This window comes from Mirounga leonina, unplaced genomic scaffold (assembly GCF_011800145.1).
Source record: "Mirounga leonina isolate KUSES-001 unplaced genomic scaffold, KU_Mleo_1.0 Mir_178, whole genome shotgun sequence".
Taxonomy (NCBI): domain Eukaryota; kingdom Metazoa; phylum Chordata; class Mammalia; order Carnivora; family Phocidae; genus Mirounga; species Mirounga leonina.
In genome coordinates this window covers 9,694,515-9,716,049 of record NW_023270464.1, presented here as the reverse complement: position 1 = coordinate 9,716,049, position 21,535 = coordinate 9,694,515, and the positions used below count along the sequence as shown (strand labels likewise).

The window sequence follows — 21,535 nt, the reverse complement described above, 5'->3', positions numbered from 1 at the left end:
CACATGAGATGGTAAATTTATTAATTGTTCACTAAATAGCATCCCGCCACCGCCTTCATTTGTGGTGTTCTTGGTGAATAAAGAAGCACTCATAGGTGCAAAGCAGGAGGCGTGAATGTGAGAGAGGTGACTGTCCCCAACCTTCAGGATATGCCAGCTCTGGGTGTGGCCCACGTTCAACAGGTGGAGATTTGAGGGAGCGTTGCCATTTGGAACATTGGTGGGAGGGGTTTAAAAAATGGGAGCTGAAGCTCAGGGAGAGGATATTTTGCAGGGGCCTCTGAGCCTTGGAGGATGTAACCAAGGTATCTCTCTTCTCCCTGAGAATACATATGTGTAGATAGATCCACACAGACACACTCATGCACATGCACACACATGCACACGCACATGCATGCGCAGAATGGAGCTGGGCTGTGAAGCTTCACCGCCATTTTGCTCAGAGGCTTTGGGTTATGAGGTGCTGCCTGGAAGGAAGCTGGGCCTCACCCTGGCCCAGCCTGCACCCTGGGCCCTGGCTTCCCAATGACCCTGGCCCTGGCTTCCCAATGAGGGGGGACATCCTACAGCCCTGGCTCTATCGGCCTGAGTGTGGTCTGTGGTAGACATCTGTGTGATCCCTTCTCCTCCTCTGAATGCCACCTCGATTTCCATCCAGGTCGGATTCCCTCCAGGAGTGGTCAACATCGTGCCAGGATTTGGGCCCACGGTGGGAGCAGCAATTTCTTCTCACCCTCAGATCAGCAAGATCGCCTTTACGGGGTCCACAGAGGTAACCCTCCTCACGGCTGTCGGCCAATGTGGCAGCCACTGTATGATCCGAGACCTGGGAACTTTTCCTTTGAGCAGCTAAACTATGATTTATTTATCCTAAGTATGGCCACGCTTCAGTGCAAAACAATCAGTAAAAAAAAAAAAAAAAGTAAATAAAGTCACTGGTCCAGTTTCCAAACTAAATAAATATCTAGCAGAACTCAGAAGCCTTAGAAGAAAAGATTGGTAGGTAAGATAAAATAAAAATGTAAAACATCCATAGGACAAACAACATCATAATTGAAGTTAAAGGATGCATAGCAAGCTGGGAGAAAAACAGTCAGAATTTATGCAGCTCTCCAAGGCTTAAAATCCGTAATATCCCAAAATTGAAGGAAAAAAGAAAAAAAAACAAAAACAAAAACGAGCACACGGAATGGTGGGACAGTGGGTAATTCAGAGAAGAGAAACACCCGATGTCCAGTAAGCCTGACCTAGCTCATTGGTCATCAGGGAAATGCAAATTCAAATGAAAGTTGGAGTCTTCTTTTGTCCGCCAGATTGGTAAAACTTGATAGCTGGTATAATGGAAGCTGTGGGAAACCAACGGGCCACTCACCCACAGCAGTCCCAAGGTGCAGGGCCATATTGTATTACTGATCCCAAATTTGAAAGTGTCAAACTTCTGATTCAGAAATTCCATCTCAAAGCAACTAGTCAGAGAGAGGTTCTCACGAGCCCTCCAGGACCCGTCTTCCAGTATACAGTATCCATTCTATACGGGGTGTTATAGCCATTACAATAAGGAAAATGCCCACAATCTGTGGTTGAAGCTCACAAAAAAAGTAAGCTGCGGGAAAGTAGCTACAGAATGATCCCACGAGGAAAAGTGTGTGTGGAGAGAAATAGAAATGGTCTGTAAGGATGCCCAAGAAATTCTTCCCGTGGCCACCTCTGTGCAGGTCCTGGGGCACAGGGGGAAGGGAGACGAACACTTGCCCCCTCTGCCCTGACACACAGCTCTGTGTGGAATTATTTCTAATCTTCTGTGCTTGAGAAAGAAATGAATAAATGCTTCCCAAGCAGCAAGTGTCCCCATCTCCCCACAAATTTAGTCCCTCCAGGAGCCCGAGCTGCCTTCTCCCCCAACAGCCGACTCATCCCGTCTCTGCAGAGACTCCTGAATCCCCTTCTCTGGGTGTCCATAGGGCTGCCCATGGGTCCAGTGGGGTGGTGCCCTCACTGGGCAGCCAACCTCAGGGACAAGAAAGTGGCCTCTGTGGTCCCAGGGATTGCTCAGCCGGCAGGCATCTCCAGAAGGGGATGGGGTGCTTTCCCACCCTAGGTCCCCCTGCTGCATCCAGCCCTGAGAACACACCTCGGCCCCACAAGGAATCGCCAGCTTGTGGCAGACTGGTGTTGCTTCTGTTGCTCTCTGAGGACAATCCCTGTCACGGTGGAACTATTCCAAAGGTCATTCAGTCCATCACCCGGGAGCTGGCCAATTGTTAAAATGCGCTCGCACCTTAGTTTTGGGGAAACAGCCTCAGCCCGAGAAGAGCCCGGCCCTGCCTCTGGCTAGATGTCTGCTCTAAGCGTCCGTGTGCACGTTGGTCTCTTGAGAGTCTCTCCCCAGCTCTGAGTCTGTGGGGCCCGCTGTGTGATGGGCCAGGCCTCGCCTCTGGCAGTGCGTGGAATGATAGGAGAGACCCTCCAGGTACGCGAAGGAGGTTGGTGAGGGGTCCTGTTCCCGCACTGTGTAGCGGTCCTCTCCCTTCGCCCTGGGGAAGCCTCAGTCTTGAGTCTGTTACGGGAGAATTGGCTCCTTCTCCTCCTGAAGGTCAGCTCCTCTATTACCATAACTTTTGGAGGTTCCCTCAGCCATACCAAAGAGCCATGCGAAACCACGTCCCCCAAGCCGCCCCTGGATCCCCTTGAGCCCTTTACCAGACTAGCTGGGCCAGCCTGCCTCCAGGAGGGACAGGCACCGGGACCAGTGAGGAGCAGTCTCTGCCACTAGCCAGCAGTGTGGCTATGGGCGCATCGCTGAGCCTTCCAGGGCTCCCACTCCGCCCCTGTAAGTGGAGCAGCGCGGACCAAGGATTCCAGTGATGTCCAGGTCCGATCCATGAGGAGATGCAGGGGAGGCCGGGGGGTGGGGAGGCAGCCTTAGAGGCGTAAGGCACCTAGGCAAAGAGGCAGGGGAGCCCTAGGCTTGTCCAGAACGTCCCGGCCAGGTCTGGCCCCACCTGAGGTTTCATCTGGTCTGTTTTTTATCCTGAAGGTTGGAAAGTTGGTTAAAGAAGCCGCCTCTCGGAGCAATCTGAAGAGGGTGACACTGGAGCTTGGGGGGAAGAACCCCTGTATCGTGTGTGCTGATGCTGACCGTGAGTCTCTCCCCTTCTGGGCGTTGCTGGGGCTCAGACAGTCCATAAATCTCTCCCTGCTGCCTTGAGCAAGCTCAGAACCAACTGACACACACACACACACACACACACACAATGACGATGATTTTCCCACCTTGGGTTGTCCAGCCGTAAGTAGGCAGATGGAGAGCAAGACACCAGCCTTATTGCTCATAGAAAGCTGCCTTGGAGATAAACGCGTCCTGTGTGGGGGCCGAGAGGCTGCCTGTCTCTGCCCTTCAAGATTAAGTCTGCGTTCCCTGTCCGTGCAGAGCTGGGGCCATGAGGAGCAGATCCAGACCTTCCCCAGAGTCCCCCATGCAGGGAGACGGCCAGGAGAGGGAGGAGCAGGGCGAGTGCTCCCCACTCACAAGCATTAATCATTCCCCCCTCCCAGTCAGTATTTCCTAGAGTGCTTTTTGCCTCTCTGAAACTCGAGATGTTCCTTCCTTCCTGACAAATGAGAGGACAGTGGCAGCGGACCCTTAAACATACCCCCCTAGTCTGGGTCCTGTCTCTCTCTCCACCACCTCTTCCCTGGGCAAGCAACCCCCGCCCAGTGGCTTGGGGGCAGTTTGTGTCTTGTTAGAGCTTCATGAAACTGTATGCTATTCTTGGCTGCCATGTCCAGAAGAAGGAAGAAGGGGCCACATCGGGCATTCATTCACCTGCGGACAGGGTCAGCCGCCAAAAGGCGTGACTTCCCAGGTACCCTGAAGCACCTTCTAGAACAGCCTCCCCACCTGTCCCCTGGTGCCAGAAATCCCTTTCGTGGAGAACAAAGCTTTCCATTCCACACTCAGATAAGGCGGGCGCTGCAAATATCCCTGAGAAAAACAACCCTACACAATTTCTTGCTAAGGTGTAAAGGACTGATATCACTTCCTGTCTCTGAAGCTGGCTTTCCACGGGAGAGTGAGTGGCCTGGGTGAGGAAGCCAGCTTCAGGGAAGGAGAAGGAAGCTGGGCATGAAGACAGACTGCTCCTTTGTCGCCTGGGCTGGTGCTCCCTTGTAGAAGCATCGATGGTGTTGCCACTGGTTTCTGGAACCACATAGAGCAGTTCTGGGCGTTGCCACATTTGGCGTCCTGAACTCCAGTCCTAAAGAGCCAGCACCCGTTTCCCATTCTTGCGCCACCATGTCTGGGTGCCCGGTCTCCACCTCAGCTCATCCTCTCCCCCCACCAGTGAAAAAAACTGCAGCTAAACCCCAAAACTCCCTCCTGTTTGGGGGCTGGTTTTTATAAGGCTCACAAACGCCCTGCGGAGCCGTGTCCTGCTTCTCCTCCGGGCAGCGCCAGTCCACAGAATCCAATTCTGACAAAACTGGCATCCATGCATGATGTCAGTGATAACGTGCCCCCATCCCCCGACCCACCACTGCAGCCACCACCGCTGGCTCCCATCAGGGCACAGGAAACAAATTAGTTCTTTTGGAGAAGGGGCAGTTTTAAGTTGGCACAGAGAAGGGGGGCAGGTGCAGGGCGGGCAAGATCCTTATGACGCGATCGACTACTACAGGGACTTTCTATGGGAGACCCAGCTCGAAAGCAATGTCTCAGTCCTCCAAGCGGAGGGCAGCATTCCTCCGAGGTGCTCAAAAGCGATGCTGGGTGTCTGGATCGCCTGCCCATGCCCCCTAGGGATGCTTTTTGCACCGTGCAAAGGAAAGCTGCATTTCTTAAGCTGCCGTGTGCGTGTAGGAGGGCGGTGGGGGTGCAGGAAAAGCAGCTCACTGCGGAGCACTAGAAACCACACTGTGAGCTGTCGGCGATAGCCCACTGAGCATTCTTCGCTGCGAAGCACAGCCCCCAAGGTTTCCCTTACTAAGCACCCTTCTAGTTTTAACTCGATGCCCACTGTCTAGTTCAGATCCAGACCTCCTCGGGCAGAATCGGTGCTTCCTTTTTAACCACATCCTACGTGGAGTAATGTTACTTAATAAGACTTAATAAGCAAAAGAAGCTGACTTAATAGGACTTGATAATGAAGGAAACTCAAGGTGGAATAGCTCTCACCAGTTGGCCTCATCAATGCTTACAGAAGGTTTATTCTATAGAACGTTGGTCCTCCAGAAAGGGAGAGGGGAGGGCTCCAGGAGCAGGTGAACCGGGAATGCAACTCTCTGTGCTCCTCAGCAGAGTAAAGAAGTCCTGCACTGGGGGGCACTGATTTCACCCTACACTGCTTTTTCCCACCCTCTCTGTTGGGAAATGCCGGGAATAAAACGAACTTCTGAAACGCGGCCATTCCAGGGCCTGTTTGCTGGTGCGGGCAGTTAGAGTTTGGGCCGTCACCAGTCCTGCCCTAACGACTTCATGCTTCCTCTTGCCCCCGCCGCCCCCTCCCTCCAGTGGACTTGGCAGTGGAGTGCGCCCATCAGGGGGTGTTCTTCAACCAAGGTCAGTGCTGCACGGCTGCCTCCAGGGTATTCGTGGAGGAGCAGATCTACGCCGAGTTTGTCAGGCGGAGCGTGGAGTACGCCAAGAAGCGTCCCGTCGGAGACCCCTTCGACGTCAGAACGGAACAGGGGCCGCAGGTAACCTACTGATGTGTCAGAACCCGCAGGGGGCTGAACCAGGCAGCCCTTCTGGCCCTGGCCCCTTGCAGCTCTGCTGCTTTTCGATTGATTTCGGGGTCCCTCTCAAAGCAGAGGGGAGGCTGCCTCGCCTTGCCCCTTGCTTTGGTTTAGACACCATCAACGGTACGGGTCCCACTGGGTCTCGATGGGGTTATGAAGCGGGAGTGGACACAGAGGCTTTGCTCTTTGCGGCTGATAATGCCAAGCTCGGGGCCTCGGCAGGAGGGAGGCATTCCCAGTTCCTAAGGCCCTATGCCTGCACCCTCCAGCCAAGAGGACCGTCCAGTCTCTGAGCCACTAGGATCCCCAGAAGAGAGACTCAGGCAGAGGCTGTCTTACCTGGCCAGTCTCCTTGCAGAAGAGGGGTTGTAACCTTGGCCGAAAGGCAGCGAAGTAAAGGCGGAGGCTAAGTACCTCGAGCCCACAGTCTCAGCCTTCAGGCCCTCCCTGGAGCTCACGTGCGCTATAGGACAAGGTGACCGTCAGAAACCAAAGAATCCCAGTGGAGAGGGAGTGGGGAGGGCTCAGGGAACAGGGCTGCATCTCTGGGCAGGAGGAACACTTCTCCAGAGGCCTGGATTTCGAAACTAACGACGGGATGAAAATGATTATAACCGCGGGGTTTAATAACCTCTTTAAAAGGGCACATCCTGTATCACTTTCTTACTAATTATGCAGTGCAGCGGATGGATAAATATTTAAAAGAGGGCAGCCTGACCATCCCACGCATTATTGAAATGGAGCTCGACAGCAACCCACTTTGCTTGGAGCTGAAGTCCTGCCCCAGCCACGAAGTTGCAAATCACATGTCCAGACTCACCTACTTGTGTCCATCTCGGGAGCTCGCTGCTTCCCCGCTGCATTGGCACCACATGTTTACACGGGAAGCCACGCAAGTTTGGCTCTGTGACTTTGTGAAAGTCCCAAGCTCCTGCCAAACCTCACTTTCCTCGTCTGGAAAATGGGAGTGATGGATAAATATTGTGAATATTTCAAGGCACCTAATAAGTCTTTATTTTTTAAAGGCGGGGGAGGGGGGAGCATTCAATGACAGGCTCCCCGATCCAGGTGGCCAAAAATGTGCATGACTTCAGGCCACGTCGATCAGGTCTTGCTTAACCATCCCATGGGGATGTCCTGGCTGGGGAAGGGGGAGGACCACGTGGAAAAGGTGCATTTCTGGCCGCCGTGCCCATCCTTGCCTTGCCCCAGCCCACATGCACTGCGGCTCCGATGCCACGTGACCCTGGTGGAGAGAAGCATCCCCTCTTGTGGCCAAAACTCCCCCCCCGCCAGACCTCAACTCCAAACCCAGTGGCCAGTGACACGAAGTTGTCTAGTGGCCTTGGTTGGATTTCCGGTCTGAATGCAAACATGGCCACAAGCCATTATCAAATCCACCGTGATTGTAAAGCTAATCCAGACTCCGTGGGAAATATGCGAGCTGATCGCATACTAAGGAAACCTTTCACCCCATCATTATTCAGAAGTTTCTTTCCAAGGCTCCGGGCTTGGCTTTTGAAGCCAGATACAGAACTCTCTTCCAAGAGAGCAGATCCAAGCCGAATGGGTGTTGATTTCATCGGTGCTTTTCATGCAGCAGCTAGAAGTCCTTTTGAAAGCTCACTTAAGCCGCCTAACCTCAGCATATTATTTTAGGACGCTGTTGGGTCTTTTTCTCCCAAAGTGCTTTTTCATCTACGGTAATAAGATTTTTACTCAGAGAGGATTTACAGCTGTCTAAATAGTCCTGTCTGTCTCCTGCCTGTATAACAGCTCGCTGACCTAGATCGGTGTCCACTGCAGGCAGTCGCCAGCCGAATGCTCCAGAATCTTTCAGGTTTATTTGGCAACTGAGCAATGAGGCGCATAAACGTTGCGCAAGCCACCGGGTGGGGGCAGGATCCGATGCCCTCTTCAGCAGAGCCAAGTGCAGCTTCCGACCTGTCCTTTGGGGTCTGTCTGACTCTGTCCCTGGTGGTGTGCCCAGCCGTGTCCTTCACTTCTGGAAGGTTCTCCTTCCAGCACTGGAAGGCACCAGCTGACTTTTCTTGGGGGATTATTAGATTGAGACAATGTGTTTACATGGACTCATCAGGAAGAGTGGAGTCTGGATATGCAGGCTTTCCACGGGGACCCAGCACTGCCCCCAGGACAGACAGGTAGAAAATGGTCACAGCCACTCAGGACCTGTATTTGGTGAAGCCCTACAAGCCCTCTTGGCCTCCAGGGAGGAGGAAAGGGCAGTCCTGGAACTTTTAACCCAAGACTTGGTTCACCCAGAGAGAAGTTGAGAGAACCTTGAGATATTACTAGAATCTGTGGTGTTGTTTGAATTACTTTTTTAGGTGGGAGTACATTCACAGGGGTTAAAACCCAGAACACATAGAAAGGTCAGTCGAGAAAAGGCTTTCTTCCATCCTCCCCCCTCCATTCATAAGCCTGGTTCTTAACCTTCCCTCCATGGGTATCCACGGTCGTAGTTTCTCATGTATCCCTCCAAAACTTCTTTATGGATATATAATCAAATATGAATATGTATTCTCATTTCCCCTGTTTTTACCCAAAAGATAACTGTGATATCTATCCTGTTTTACACCTTGGTTTTTGTGCCCTCGTTAGAAACTTGGAAGAGCTTTCCATACCACAGGTCATGAGAACCTGCCTCATTCTTTTTCATATGTAAACAGAGTTCAGCCCTACGAATTCACCAGAATTCAGATAACATGTTCTGATAAACGCGTGGGTGTGTGCGGTTATGCACAATGTCTCAGAGTACATCATTTTGCACACACAGGAAATCCGTGGGACACAGTCCTCAAGTGGGATTCCTGAGTGGGAGCCCATTTGTAATTTCTCTAAGTGTTGCCAAATTACCTTACAAGAGGATCAACCAACCTATGTTCCTACCAGCTTCGTATGGGCTTGTCTGTTTCTCCAGCCATACTGACAGAGCATGGATTTTGCCCATCTGATGCCCATCTGATGCCCATCCGATCACTTGGTTTTAATATGCATGTATGTCTTGGGGCGCCTGGGTGGCTCAGTCATTAAGCATCTGCCTTCGGCTCAGGTCATGATCCCAGGGTCCTGGGATCGAGCCCCGCATTGGGCTCCCTGCTTCGCGGGAAGCCTGCTTCTCCCTCTCTCACTCCCCCTGCTTGTGTTCCCTCTCTCGCTGTGTCTCTCTCTGTCAAATAAATTAAAAAAAAAAAAAATGCATGTATGTCTTATGATGACTAAGGCAAAACATCGTATCACGTTTAAAAGCCACTGGTAGTTTCTTGTCTATCAACTGCACATGTGCTGTGCCTATTTTTCTCTTGTATCGCTGGTCATTTTTCTTACACTTCCAAGAACTCTTGAAACGTGAGGGAGATTAGCTCCCTTTCTATGATATGACTCGTCAGGTTTTCTCCAGTTTGTGCTTTTGCCTTTGACTTTGTTTACACGACGCCTTTGCCTTTTTCTTTACAACACAGTCAAATTTATCAATCTTTTCTTTTTGGTTTCCGGATTTCACGTCATAAAAAGACCATCAGCACCCCATGTTTAGAGAGGCTTTTTCCCCACATGAGAGAATTTGAAAACTTCCATTTTTCACGGTTAAAGTTTTGATCTGTTTGGAATTTATGCTGGTACAGGTGTGAGATATGGATCCAACTTGGAATTTCAACACTGGATCCACACGTCAGGAGATGACTGGTCCAGTGACTTGTATGGTTTGTGCCCACCGGTTCTGAGAAAGCTAGCCTGCCCCTCAGGAACAGACAGGCATCCAAATACACCACTGGGTTTGCTTGGTTGTTTGTTTGTTTGTTTTTAATTTTATTTAAAGTTGTTTTAATGAAACCAGTTTTTTTTTTTTTATCTAAAAAGCTCAGTTATAGCAAACCTATCAAAACTCTGTCTCTCTCAGCCAAAGGGAGGGGACTAGCAACAGGGTCATGGTCAAGAACAGGGCACTCATGGATTCAGGAAGAAGGACCATTGGGGATGGGGAGAGCACTTCTTCCCTTGAGTACAGTCTCCCCAAAAGGGTGCCCTTTGACAGCTGGTTGAGTGCCTTGTCTATAAGCAGAGTATTAGGCAGGGGGAGGGGGAGTACAGGGTGCACTCTGGCTCAGGAGATCCCTAGACAAGATGGCAGAAGGCAGAGCCTTCCTGATGATCTGGCTCCTCACCAACAAGGAAAGCTCATCCATCTCACCTTCAAGCTCACGCCACTCTATTTCCAGGGCAGCTGGGTAAGATGGTCAGCTTTCCTTCTCCCTTCTCCTCTGCACCATGGATGGACAATTCCAGTAACTAGCACCCTCATCCATCGTGCCCTATGAGAAGGGAGCAGGGTTTCCAGATAACCTTTGTGACACTCAGTAGATTGGAATTCAAATAAGCAAAGAAGATTTTTTTAGCATAAGCATATCCCAAATAAGGAAAGACTTTTTAGCATAAGCGTATCCCAAACACTATGCTTATGCTAAAAAAGTCTTTGTCTTTCAAAAATGCAAATTTAACTGGGTGCCCTGTGGTTTTATTTGCTAAATCTGGCAACCCTGGAAGGATGCAAAGAGTTGGGAGAGCAAAGTGACCACTTCAGTTCTTGTTTCATTCATGGATTTGCTTAACAGCATGGAAGAGGGCAGTGGTATGAACAGACCGTACACCTGGAGAGGATGAGGAGAGCCTATCTCCCCATCTCTCCCCTGCTCCAAAGAGCCTAGACTTGTGCATCGGAGGAATATTTGCATGCAAGGCACATCTGTCCCATGAATTATGAGTTGGCAAGAACACTTAGGGGCGGGACAGCTGATCATGGGAAAGCCCACTGGACCCATCAGATGGCAGCCACTGCCCCGAAGGAACCCAAGCTGTACTTCTCCTTGTGTTTTGCAGATTGACCAAAAGCAGTTCGACAAAATCCTTGATCTGATCGAGAGTGGGAAGAAGGAGGGAGCCAAGCTAGAATGTGGGGGTTCAGCCATGGAAGACAGGGGGCTCTTCATCAAACCCACTGTCTTCTCAGAAGTTACTGACACCATGCGCATTGCCAAAGAGGAGGTACTGGGGGCTGCAGGAAAAGCTTCATCCCAAGGGGACTCTTGTGGGGTGTGGGGGGTGAGAGGAGTGGGTGTCACAAACAGAAGTCTTCTCTAGGGCTCAGGGACCCCAGAAGTCTTTGTGAGGGGAGTGTTTTCCTTTCTCCTATGGCCTTCTTCCTCTCCTTTGGGGTCCTGAGAGAAGCCATCTTGCCTATCTGCCTTTGGGAACCCCAAGCACTGTATAGCAGAGTTTGTCCTAAACCCCCCATTTTCCATGCATCTCTGAGGAGCGACAGTCCCTCTTCTGTCTTCTAACACATTCTTGGGGTGGCCCATCGTGGAGGCTTCTTGCCACCAGTGGGTTATACCAGTGGATTCACGGCCCAAGGCTGCCTTCACGGCCCCTAGACTGAACTAAAACAACGGGTGTGTTCATTCAAAGAACACATTGTGGCTGGAATTCTCTTTGAAGTTTTCCATCAGGAGCATCCTTGAAAATGGTGGAAATTGAGGAGACCCCCATAAGAGTGGGATTCTAACTCTGTCTTTCAATCTCACCGTTAATCCGGATGGACACTTGTTCCCACCTAGGGCCCCGGGTGGTTGGACGCTGGGCTGTGGTCTTTTGGGACTCGAGAGAAAGTGAATCACTGCTGAGTACTTCCTGTGTGGGTATTTTATAGACTTTCTCCTAGAGACTTTTATGGGGTTTTTATTTTTGTTTTACATAGCAAGGAACAGTGTCTCCCTCCCTCCCTCCCCTGGGAGTTGTTAGGGAGACAGTTTAAGGCATCCTCGTTGATGGAAAACGTCCCACCAAGAGGTCGGGGCACACGGTCCTACAGCTATGCCCCTCAAACACCCTCAGCAATAACTTTCCAAGGAAAACTTGCAAAGTTTTGTCTTGTGTGCACGTCAGAGGGCTGGGGCTTCTCAGAAGCCCTGATGACACTAAGAGAGAGAAGCCTGAAACGTGCTTTCAGTTGGTATTTTAAGTTTGGTTTAATCGTAATCCTTCCCTTCAGATGTCAACCGTCGAGTAGCTTAAAAGATCTCTGGAGGTTCTTTTGTCCCCAGTCCTCATTCCTCACGCGTGTGAGCACTCTGGGTAAAACGAAGTCGGTGCTGGCTCAGAGCGGATGCCCCTCCTTCAGACGCACCTCTCACTGCCCTTCTTGCAATTCTTCGTAGATTTTTGGACCGGTGCAGCCAATACTAAAGTTCAAAAATATCGAAGAAGTGATAAAGAGGGCAAATAGCCTTGAATATGGACTCACGGCAGCCGTGTTCACAAAAAACCTCGACAAAGCCCTGAAGCTGGCTTCTGCCTTGGAGTCCGGAACTGTCTGGTGAGTAGCAGATGTGTGTCTTTCGGCTCTCCTGAGCTTCTGGCTTGCTAGCCTCATGGCCCTTCTACGGACAGCTTCCAGTCACATCATCTGGGCCAAGGGCTGCCTTAGAGCTGTGCTCCGTCCTCATGACCACCTCTGAGCTAAGCACCATCGTTGTGTCTATTTTACAGGGGAGGACATGGGGACACAGAGAGACTGGGTGATTGGCTTAGGGTCACACAGCTAGTACGTGGCAGAGCAGAGCCCAGAGCCAGCCGGCCAGCTCTGGTACCCCTGCTCCGGACCAGAGAGTTGTGCTGCCCCTTGGACTCCACTCCCTCCACCTTTATTTTTTATTCTGACTCTAAAAGCAGTGCCTGGTCTTGTTCAAAGTGAGGACCCAAGTCCCTGCTTCACCAGGCATCCTGCAGATGACATTATCCTCCCTGGAAAGATGATAATGCTGATAAATATAAATCGGGGCTCAGAGAGGCTGAGTAGCAAGCCCAGAATCCTTAGAGCCAAGAAGCAGGAGAGCTTTGAGGTCAGGTCTGGTGCATTTCAAAGCTAAATCTTAGTCCCCAGTGCCGCAGTTTCCCTTTCCTTTCTTCTCACCTTGACATTCCCTCCTATCCCAGCGAAAAGTTTTATGCTTAGGAATATTCAAATTTTAGCTTCTGGTGGGAAGAATGAGAAGGCAGAAGTTGAAAACGCGCTGTTTGCATTATTAAAACTTTGACGAAAAGTCATTCTCTAGGCGAGGGTCTGCTTCAAGCCCCTGCGAGCCGGGACACCCATGACCCGGGTGGGTCTTCCCCAGGTAATCGTGAGCATCTGTCGTTCTTCCTCTAGGATCAACTGCTATAATGCCATCTACGCACAAGCACCCTTTGGTGGCTTTAAAATGTCAGGAAACGGCAGAGAACTGTAAGTATCTGTTACCGCATGCCTGCTGGCAGGTGAACAAAACACACACTACGTTCGCAGGGTGGGCGGGGGGCATTCACGCCAGGCCACTGACCTTGCCCCGCGCCCCTGTGTTGTCAGGCCAGATCGGCCATGTCAGGAAGGCGGGTGGCCCTTTCCCTCTGGGGCTGCGAGGGATCCCTCTCATCCCCTGTCTCCCTCCCGCCTTCCCACTCCTGCCGCCCTCCACCCTCATCCTCACACCGCGCTCCTTCCGGCCCCAGGACCAACTTCTAGCCTCAGCTTCCGTGTCCTCCCCAGCAGCTACCACACATGGGGGTGTTCAGTAGACATCTGGCACAGGCTTCCCACATGAGGGCAGGGGCGGAACTGGAAAAGTGCACTTTTTGCTAGGCTCACACAAACCCCAGCCCTCCGCAAGGAAAATGGGCTCTCTCCCAGGTCAGGCTCTGGCCCTGGCTGCCCCACTAGCAGAAGCTCTACGGACAGACTCGGGGCTACTCTGACTCCTTCTCAGTGCCTCTGTGGGAGACATACTGCCATGTCCTCTGTGGCCCCATCAAATCCACCGCGTACTCCTAAAGGGTCGCTTTCTATCTTGCCCGCTGGGAAGATGAACTCCGTAGGCGTAGACTCATGGACAGGCCTTCTTGTGTCTGGCCCAAGATAAAAGGTCCAGGCACAGAGCTGGACAGAGCGTTCCGGGAGTGGACACACTGTAGTTTCCAGCTGGACGAGGCCTTCTCTCCCACGTCCTTCTTGGTGGTGCTTGGCGTTTTATTAGCCTTTGTGGCAAACAGCTTGTGGGATCCATCTTCCCAGGAGGACCATCTGTGACAACTGCAGACTGCTCCTGGAACATCTCAGAGGGCCCCGAGCTCTTACTCTTAGTTAAACAGTTTGTGTTATTTATATACAAATGCATTACCTCGTTCTTGTTTGTATGTCGTCCAGTGGGAGCACTCAGATGCTTCCCCTCGGCTTGGGCAGCTCCCCTTCCAGATTCTTCATAAAGATGTTATGAGAGAATGGGGCTGGCTTCCCTCCCTGAACAAATGCTTTTGACCCGTCTCCACGGAACTGGGGTCCCTTCCCCCATCTTGGTCTTTCTTTCTAATCCATTCCTGAGTCATGGCAAATATGCTAGAAACATCTGAACATCTGAGTAAAATATGTCCATTGGTGTCCCTCTAATTCCTATGACTCGTTTCCCTTTCAGGGAACCTCAGTAAATTCTCAGCCATGAAAACCCTTTGCAGAAATCATGTTTCATCCCCAGATGGCTTGTTTGTGTTCTGTTCTAGAAGCCTCTGCTTCATTTTCTTTTTACATCCTCCTGCTTGAGAGAGACATGAGGCCTGGGCTGGGGTCACCTGGGTCCCTGTCAGAGCCTCCCCACAGCTGTAGTACTCATGACCACTGGCACGTGCTGGGCACAGACCCTGCCAGGCTCTGTGTGAGCACTTTGCATGTGTCCATTCATGCCACGCTCACGACAGTCCACGAGACGGTGTCTTACTTTGTTCTGCTTGCTCCACCAGAATACCACAGACGGGGTGGCTTAAACAAGAGACACTGGTTCCTCACAATTCTGGAGGCTGGAAGCCTGAGGTCGAGGTGCCAGCAGATGTGGGGTCTGGCGAGGGCTCCCCTCCTAGTTCACAGCAGGCTGTTCTCACCATGGCCTCGCATGGTGGAGGGGCTGAGGGAGCTCTCTGGGGGTCTCCTTTATAGGGACGCTTATCCTTTTCATGAGGGCTTCCAACTCTCCTAACCTAACCACTTCCCAAAGGCCTTGCCTCTTAATACCTTCCCATTGAGAGTTGTAGGGCTTCAGTGCATGAATTTTTGGTGGACACAAACATTCGGTCCATTGTAGATGGCTACTACCACTAACTGCCCTTGTTTCTGGGTGAGGAAACCCAGGGGTGCCGGGGAGGTTCCATGCCTTTCCCGGGTCACACTGCCAGTAAGTGACAGAGGTGGGGTTGAATCCTTGGACCCACCACACCATAACACCTCGCCAAACGGGGGTGTCACCTCTGTAAGCCACGTGGACTGAAGCCAGCCAGGGCATACGTGGTCATTTGTCTCTCCTGATCAGCTGCCTTCAACCAGGCAGGTCATGACCGCTCGAGGGGGACCCGGAACCCCACACGGTCCTCCTCCCAGAGGCCAGGCGTGGCCTCCTGCTACAGCAAGAATTTTGGGCCGCACACAGACGGCCTTGGAGGTCCAAGCTGCAGGAAGGGTGCTTGGGGCCCGCCTGACTTCCAGTGTGTACTGACTCACACCACCTATGGTTTATTGCTTTCCTCACCTGTGTCATTCTGTCTCCCTTCCCCGCCCGACCGCCCCGACAGCCCTTCCAGGGCCTCAGCACCCCCACCTGGCGCAGAGCACAGCCTGGGTCTCATCCCCACAGCCGGGACTTTTTTCAATGTGTTTTTTGTTTTTTACCCTTGGCATATATTTCCCCAAGGCTTTTCATAAAGCACTTTAACATAATTCACACGGAGCCTGGACACTGACTTGAAAACCAATTTCCATTCTCACTGGTCTCTGATTAATGCCTTCATGTCGCATCCAGTTCTCCTTTTGTATGCTGGAGCACGGTGCGGGGGATTCCATGGTTTTCCCCAGCCCAGGCCGCCTGGACCCGGCTGGCTCTCTGCCGCCCACCCACAGGCCCCTCCGGGCATCTGCTCCTGCGCACGTCTCGGGCGGAAGCCTCCAAGTTCTCTTCCTCCTGGACACTTTTCTTGCTGGTTTTGCGGTAACAATGACAACAAACAACAACAAAAATCCACACAATCCACACAAGATGTGTGGGAAGTGAGGCCTCCCTTCACGGATCCTCAATCCCGTTTGTTAGAGATAACCACTGTTCCATCACCCATTTTGTTCATTTGTTCACTTAGCCAATATCTAATGAGGACCTTTAGGGCACATGCTGGGTTCTGAGCCCAGAGCAGTGATCACCCCTCCCCCTTCCAACATTCTGGTGAGGTCGGATGGAGAAGGGCTGGGCTCATGGATGGCCTTGAGCGCCAAGACCGTCATGACTGGGCAAGAAACCCATTAGGAGACACCGCAGTGGGTCGAGTAAGAGCAGCAAGAACTTGAACTTTGGCAGTGATTGCAAGAATAGGAAGAATAAGGTGATTCGTGTACTTCATCTTACAGGAATGGTTTAAGACTGGACTGTATTAGTTAATGGGCTAATTCGCCGAACATGCTTTCATCATTTGGTTTACTTTTCTTTAGGAAGTTGATAAATCATTAACTACCTTGAATTTTTAACAGCGCAACACTAGATGCTCACTTTTAGAATTACTGGGCATTTTCTTTGCATACAGTGGATGTACGTATGTGCATTCTTTTCTGTTTCAAATGAAATGGGAGCAAACTACTTTGTGGTCTTGAGAATGGGCTTTGGATATGCCTCTATTCTTTTTATTAAGGGTCTCCCGTGATGGACTTTTGTGTTATTTCCAAGGGCTTTTGCTATTACAAACCATGATTCTTCCTTGTGCATAAATCTTTATGCACTAGTGGGAGATTGTTTTCAGAATAAATTCCTAAAATTGGGTAATCTGCTGCATGAAAAATGAGCTCCCACTGGGTGTTATGCACAAACAATGAATCATGGAACACTACATCTAAAACTAATGACGTAATGTATGGGGATTAACATAACAATAAAAAAAGAGAGAAGGTGAAAAATGAGCTCCCACTCCTTTGGTTTGCAAGTCTTTTATCGTGAGGGTGTTGAGCATATTTTTCACACTTACTGGTAATCTGTGTTTGTTTTTCTGTGAACTGACTATTTATGCCCTTTGCTGATTTTTCCTTTTGATTGTGGGGTTTTTTACTTGGTTTTTAAGAGCTCTTTGTATATGAAGGAATACGGCACTGTTTCTCACACAGTGTTGTGAATGTAATTTTTTTCTAGTTTCTCATTTGTTTTGGGGGGGTTTTGAAATGGATTTTCCGCTCCACAGAAGTTGAATTCACCATTCTGCATATGGCTTTTATATTTTGTGTTATGTTTAGAAAAGATTACAAAATACTTCACTCATTCTCACGGGTTCTTGAACTATTTGTTTTAAGGAACTACCAAAAAAAATCCCAGTGACATATTAATTAAGAGATAATAATATTACTTTCTACTCTTTATTTTTTACCTGTACACACAGCTCTATAATAAATCATCTCCAATCGTTATAACGACAAGGAGGTGATGGTACGCCCATTTTAAAGATCATGAGTTGGAGGCTTAGGGAAGGCTAAGGACCTGCCTACATAGGTCTAAGCCAGTGGTTCTCCAATTTGAGCTGTATCAGAATCCTCTGGCTTGTTAAAACACAGATTTCTGGGCCCCACTGCAATAGGTGTATTAGTTTTTTATAAAACAACATGAATGTATTACCTAATACAGTTCTGTAGGCTAAAAATCTGACGGTCTCACTAAGTTGAAATCAAGGCATGCGCAGGGCTACAGTCCTTTCTGGGGACTCTAGGGAGGGAATATGTTTCCTTGCCTTTTCCAGCTTCTAGAGGCTTCCCACATTCCTTGGCTGGTGGTCCCTTCCTCTATGCTCAAAGGCAACACTGTTCCAGCTCTCCAAACCTGCTTCTGTAGTCTAATTTCCCTCTGACTCTCTTCTTCTGCCTCCCTTTTACCCTCTTAAGGATCCTTATGATACTTCAGGCCCACCCAGATAATCCAGAATAACCTCCGTATTTTAAAGCCAGTTAATTGGCAACTTTAATCCCATCTGCAACCTTAATCCCCCTTTGCCGTGTAACCTAACCGGTTCAGAGGATTGATGAGGAGGCATTATTCTGTCAACCCCAGTACCTCAGGGGCAGGGTAGGGGCCTGAGAATCTGCATTTTGTGCAAGGTCTGAGATGTTGCTGAGGCTCTGAGACCACACTTGAGAACCACGGACCGAAGGGATGACATGGGACTCTACAGACCCTCCAGTGGCCACCTCAATTTCTACCTCTTTTCCCCAACAAGGACACATTTTTATTTACTTAACAGCAGAGCACGTGTTGTGGAGGCATTTATTTATTTATTTATTTTTTCCCCGCGATACGGAGGCATTTAAACATACCCAAAGCCATATCTCAGTTCTGGGAAGGGGAGCTGCCCTGACGATGGCCCATGACACCTGAGAAGGGTCACCGGGCTCTGCAAGATGTAAAGAAGGGACAGATACCAAAGAGGCGAACTCAAAGGTCGTGGTCCCCCACTTGTGTCCGGTCTGTGCTAATGTCTGCCCCCCTCGCTGCTCTGGGCTGGCTTACTCCTTTTACAACTGGTCGCCAGCTGTGGGCTCTGAGGTCAACTCCAGGCCCTCCGTGTCCCTGTTCCTTGTGGATCCTCTGGCCACATCCCCTGCTCCCCTCCTTGTTCACCCACGTGGGCCCTCTTCTCACTCTCTACTCCCCACCCAGGGAATCCACCTCTTTTTCTCGCCCCCCTCATCCCTTTCATCCATTAAAGGCAAACACTTAGTCCTTCTGAATATTTCCAAAGCATCACACATCAAAACACTTGATATTTAAACTGAAGTTACTTAAATGCACTAACGGTGTGATGCTCGTGGCTATTCCCTTATTAAGTCATCACATTCTGACTCTTTGCACCGACTCCAAACTGCCCAACAGAGTAATTGACCAATCAAGCGTTAGACCACAGTTGGCAACGAAAGGCGAGGTGACATGCCCGTTTTACATTCTCCTCTTTCCTGTGATCGCAGTGGTGAATATGCGTTGGCTGAATACACAGAAGTGAAAACTGTCACCATCAAACTTGATGACAAGAGCCCCTGAAGGAAGAAAGGTGGGCTCCTTCCTCAAACCTTTGACAGCTGAATGTGGCAGATGGAACTCTGCCGAAGAACACCTGCATTTCCCGCCTCCCCGGGTTACTCTGCTCTGGAGACTTTAAATCTACTGGATTTGAACGATTTGAGTTTTCCTCTCACACTCCTGTTTCATTGACCAATATGTTGTGTATGTGGCATTGAAGTCCTGCCTGGGGATGGAGCTAGGGGCCACTTCCGTTTTTCCCTTCCAACCAGGTCCCCCAGGGACAGTGAAGAGGCTCAGGGCGAGGCCAACAGGAAGTGGTATTTGAAGTCTCCAGCGGTCACTTAAAAATGTTTTGCCGACTCTGACTCCAATAAGAACTTGGAAAAAAGCCCGGCTTGTTCTGCAAACAGGGCCCTGCATCTGTGGCCTCCTCGGGGTTACCTGCCCACAGAACAAGCCCTTCCTACCAGTTAGTGGGAAAGAAACAGGACTAAGTTCAAAACAAAACAAAAACAGGATTGTGAGGATCCAGTGTGGGGAGCTTTGGGGAAGCAAGTACCATGGAAAGGTACTGAAGGACTTGGGTGTGAAAGGGCGTGGGTCTTCAAGGACTGCTTCTTGACATTGACCACAGGACTCAGCTTAAAACCAAAACTCCTTTTGGAATATGACCGAATCAACGGCCAGCTTGCTTATCTAAAACTATGTCACGGTCTACCTTAACCAAGGCACTTTCTCAGGCAGAGAACATCCCTAGTGTTTCCATCACTGCTGAGGACCCGGTACTCTGACATGACAACAGCTTGGCAACTGCGTTTTACAAACCAGAGCCATAATTCGCTTTTACAAATTATGAATTTCTACCACTTGCATTAATGGTTTCTGATCAGCCTGTGTAGCTCTCTTTGTCTCCAGTTTGGTTATCTATTTTAGATTAGCAAAACATACGCAACTGGAAAGGCTGTTGTTTTAATACAGCTTGGTTTTTTAAAGTCCTATTTTGATGTCAATGATTAATTAACAAATAACACCCAGACTCCATGGAAGAACTGGGTCTCCTACTAAAGTGGCCTGAGTACTGCACTAACATGTTGTGAATTTTTCTTTTCCTCTTTATATGTGCAAACGCTGTGCAATCCCAAGTTTTAAAGTGCTCCCCAGATCACGCTTTTAAAAAACAAAACCAAACGTAATTGCGTTATTTGGATACTTTCATTGTTATTAACTAGTTACTTTTCTGATGGTGCTTATATTTGGGAATTAAATTATGTTTATAGGATTAAATTGGGGGAGGGCAATAATAAAATAAACATCAAAACCAGTGTATGGATGAAAGAAAGTCCTACATGGAATGGGGTTGTCATTCTTGTCAGAAATAGGCAATATGCAATTCACCTTCTCTACATCAGTTAACACTTATCACTTAAACTGTCGGCTAAGTCAGGAGTTGACTTCATACACTGAATTTTCGGGATTTTATCTCAAGCAACTATAGACATTAACCTTGATAGTAATACATTAGAGGGTTCTTATTCTCTCATTGTACAATGCTGCCTTTAATATGAAATGCTACATTATTTATAACTGGTATAGTTAATGTATCTTTTTATAGTTGTAAGTAAACAGAGGTGGTATATTTAACCTTCTGTAATATACTGTATTTAGAAATGGAAATCTATATAGTATTAGATTTCACTTCTTTTAAGGTTTATTCCTGTGGTATGGTTTCAAAAAAAAAATCTATTGGCCTCGGAATTCTGACCCCAACTACAGATCGCGTCTGGCAATACAACAATGATAAAATAAAATCGGATATTTGACAAACATTACGTTTTTTCACTTAACGATGAAACTCGTTGTAATTCTGTGGCTGACCTTTCTCTTTCTCAGAGCTTCTGTACAAAATGGCTTGTAATAAAGCAGTATTGATAGCTGAGGATTCAAATTCAGCATTTAGTCTGAGCGTGAAACCCACTGGTTTGAAGGTTGAGCAGGCAGGGAGCTCGGCCTCAGAGGCTCCGCATCTTAGTTGGTGAAGCGTAAGCTGTCACCTAAGCTGCCCGAGTGTCCTTTTACTAGTGAGCGGGTGAGTCCGGAAAATGGTGGGGAGGATTGCACAGGGTTTTAGGGAAAATATTGCATCCTGCTATTGTGTGCACACGTTTCCATTTTTGTCACAGGGATCTAGGTGTTTGGGTTTAGCCTACCTTAAGTTTCTAAGAAGCCTCAATCACCAAGCCGTGAGCTGACGCTGAGGTTGGATCAAGAATATCCCTTGTACTTGGTTAGGTTCATCGAGTTGCACCTGTGTATTTGATGTTAATCATCCATGATCACTCTGACTATGGGGCAGCGAGGTGCCATCTTTTAAGAGAACACGTAAAGGAGGCTTGGATCAGATCTCTCTTAATGTATGCACTTACGTATGTACTTATTTATTTAGAAAACTTTCATTTCTCAATCTAAATGTGAGCAGAACATTCTAGGAAAATGGCCTTTTCCTTCAATTGGTTTACTCTCTGAAGGGAACCATTCTGGGGACACAGACTGGCTGTCATGCATGTGCATGTGCACGCGTGCACCTGTGTGCTTGTGGTGGTGGGGGGCACAGGAGGTGGGCACATTCTCTAACAGTGGACCTTTTTGAATGCCTTAGCTTTTCCCTATAA

At 49.4% G+C, this 21,535-nt stretch overlaps 1 protein-coding gene across 2 annotated transcripts in view; it reads left to right on the top strand.

Annotated features, from left to right (window-relative positions):
* The window catches only part of ALDH1A3 (aldehyde dehydrogenase 1 family member A3), a 37,808-nt gene extending 17,118 nt beyond the window's left edge, over positions 1-20,690 (top strand). For both annotated transcript variants that reach the window (XM_035024008.1, XM_035024007.1), the window contains 7 exons: positions 659-772; positions 3,038-3,140; positions 5,513-5,697; positions 10,636-10,800; positions 11,973-12,130; positions 12,965-13,039; positions 18,812-20,690. In XM_035024008.1, the coding sequence (XP_034879899.1) occupies positions 659-772; positions 3,038-3,140; positions 5,513-5,697; positions 10,636-10,800; positions 11,973-12,130; positions 12,965-13,039; positions 18,812-18,884 (873 nt within the window). In that variant the 3' untranslated portion in view covers positions 18,885-20,690. The remainder of the gene's footprint in view (positions 1-658; positions 773-3,037; positions 3,141-5,512; positions 5,698-10,635; positions 10,801-11,972; positions 12,131-12,964; positions 13,040-18,811) is intronic.
* The last annotated feature ends 845 nt before the right edge of the window (positions 20,691-21,535 follow it).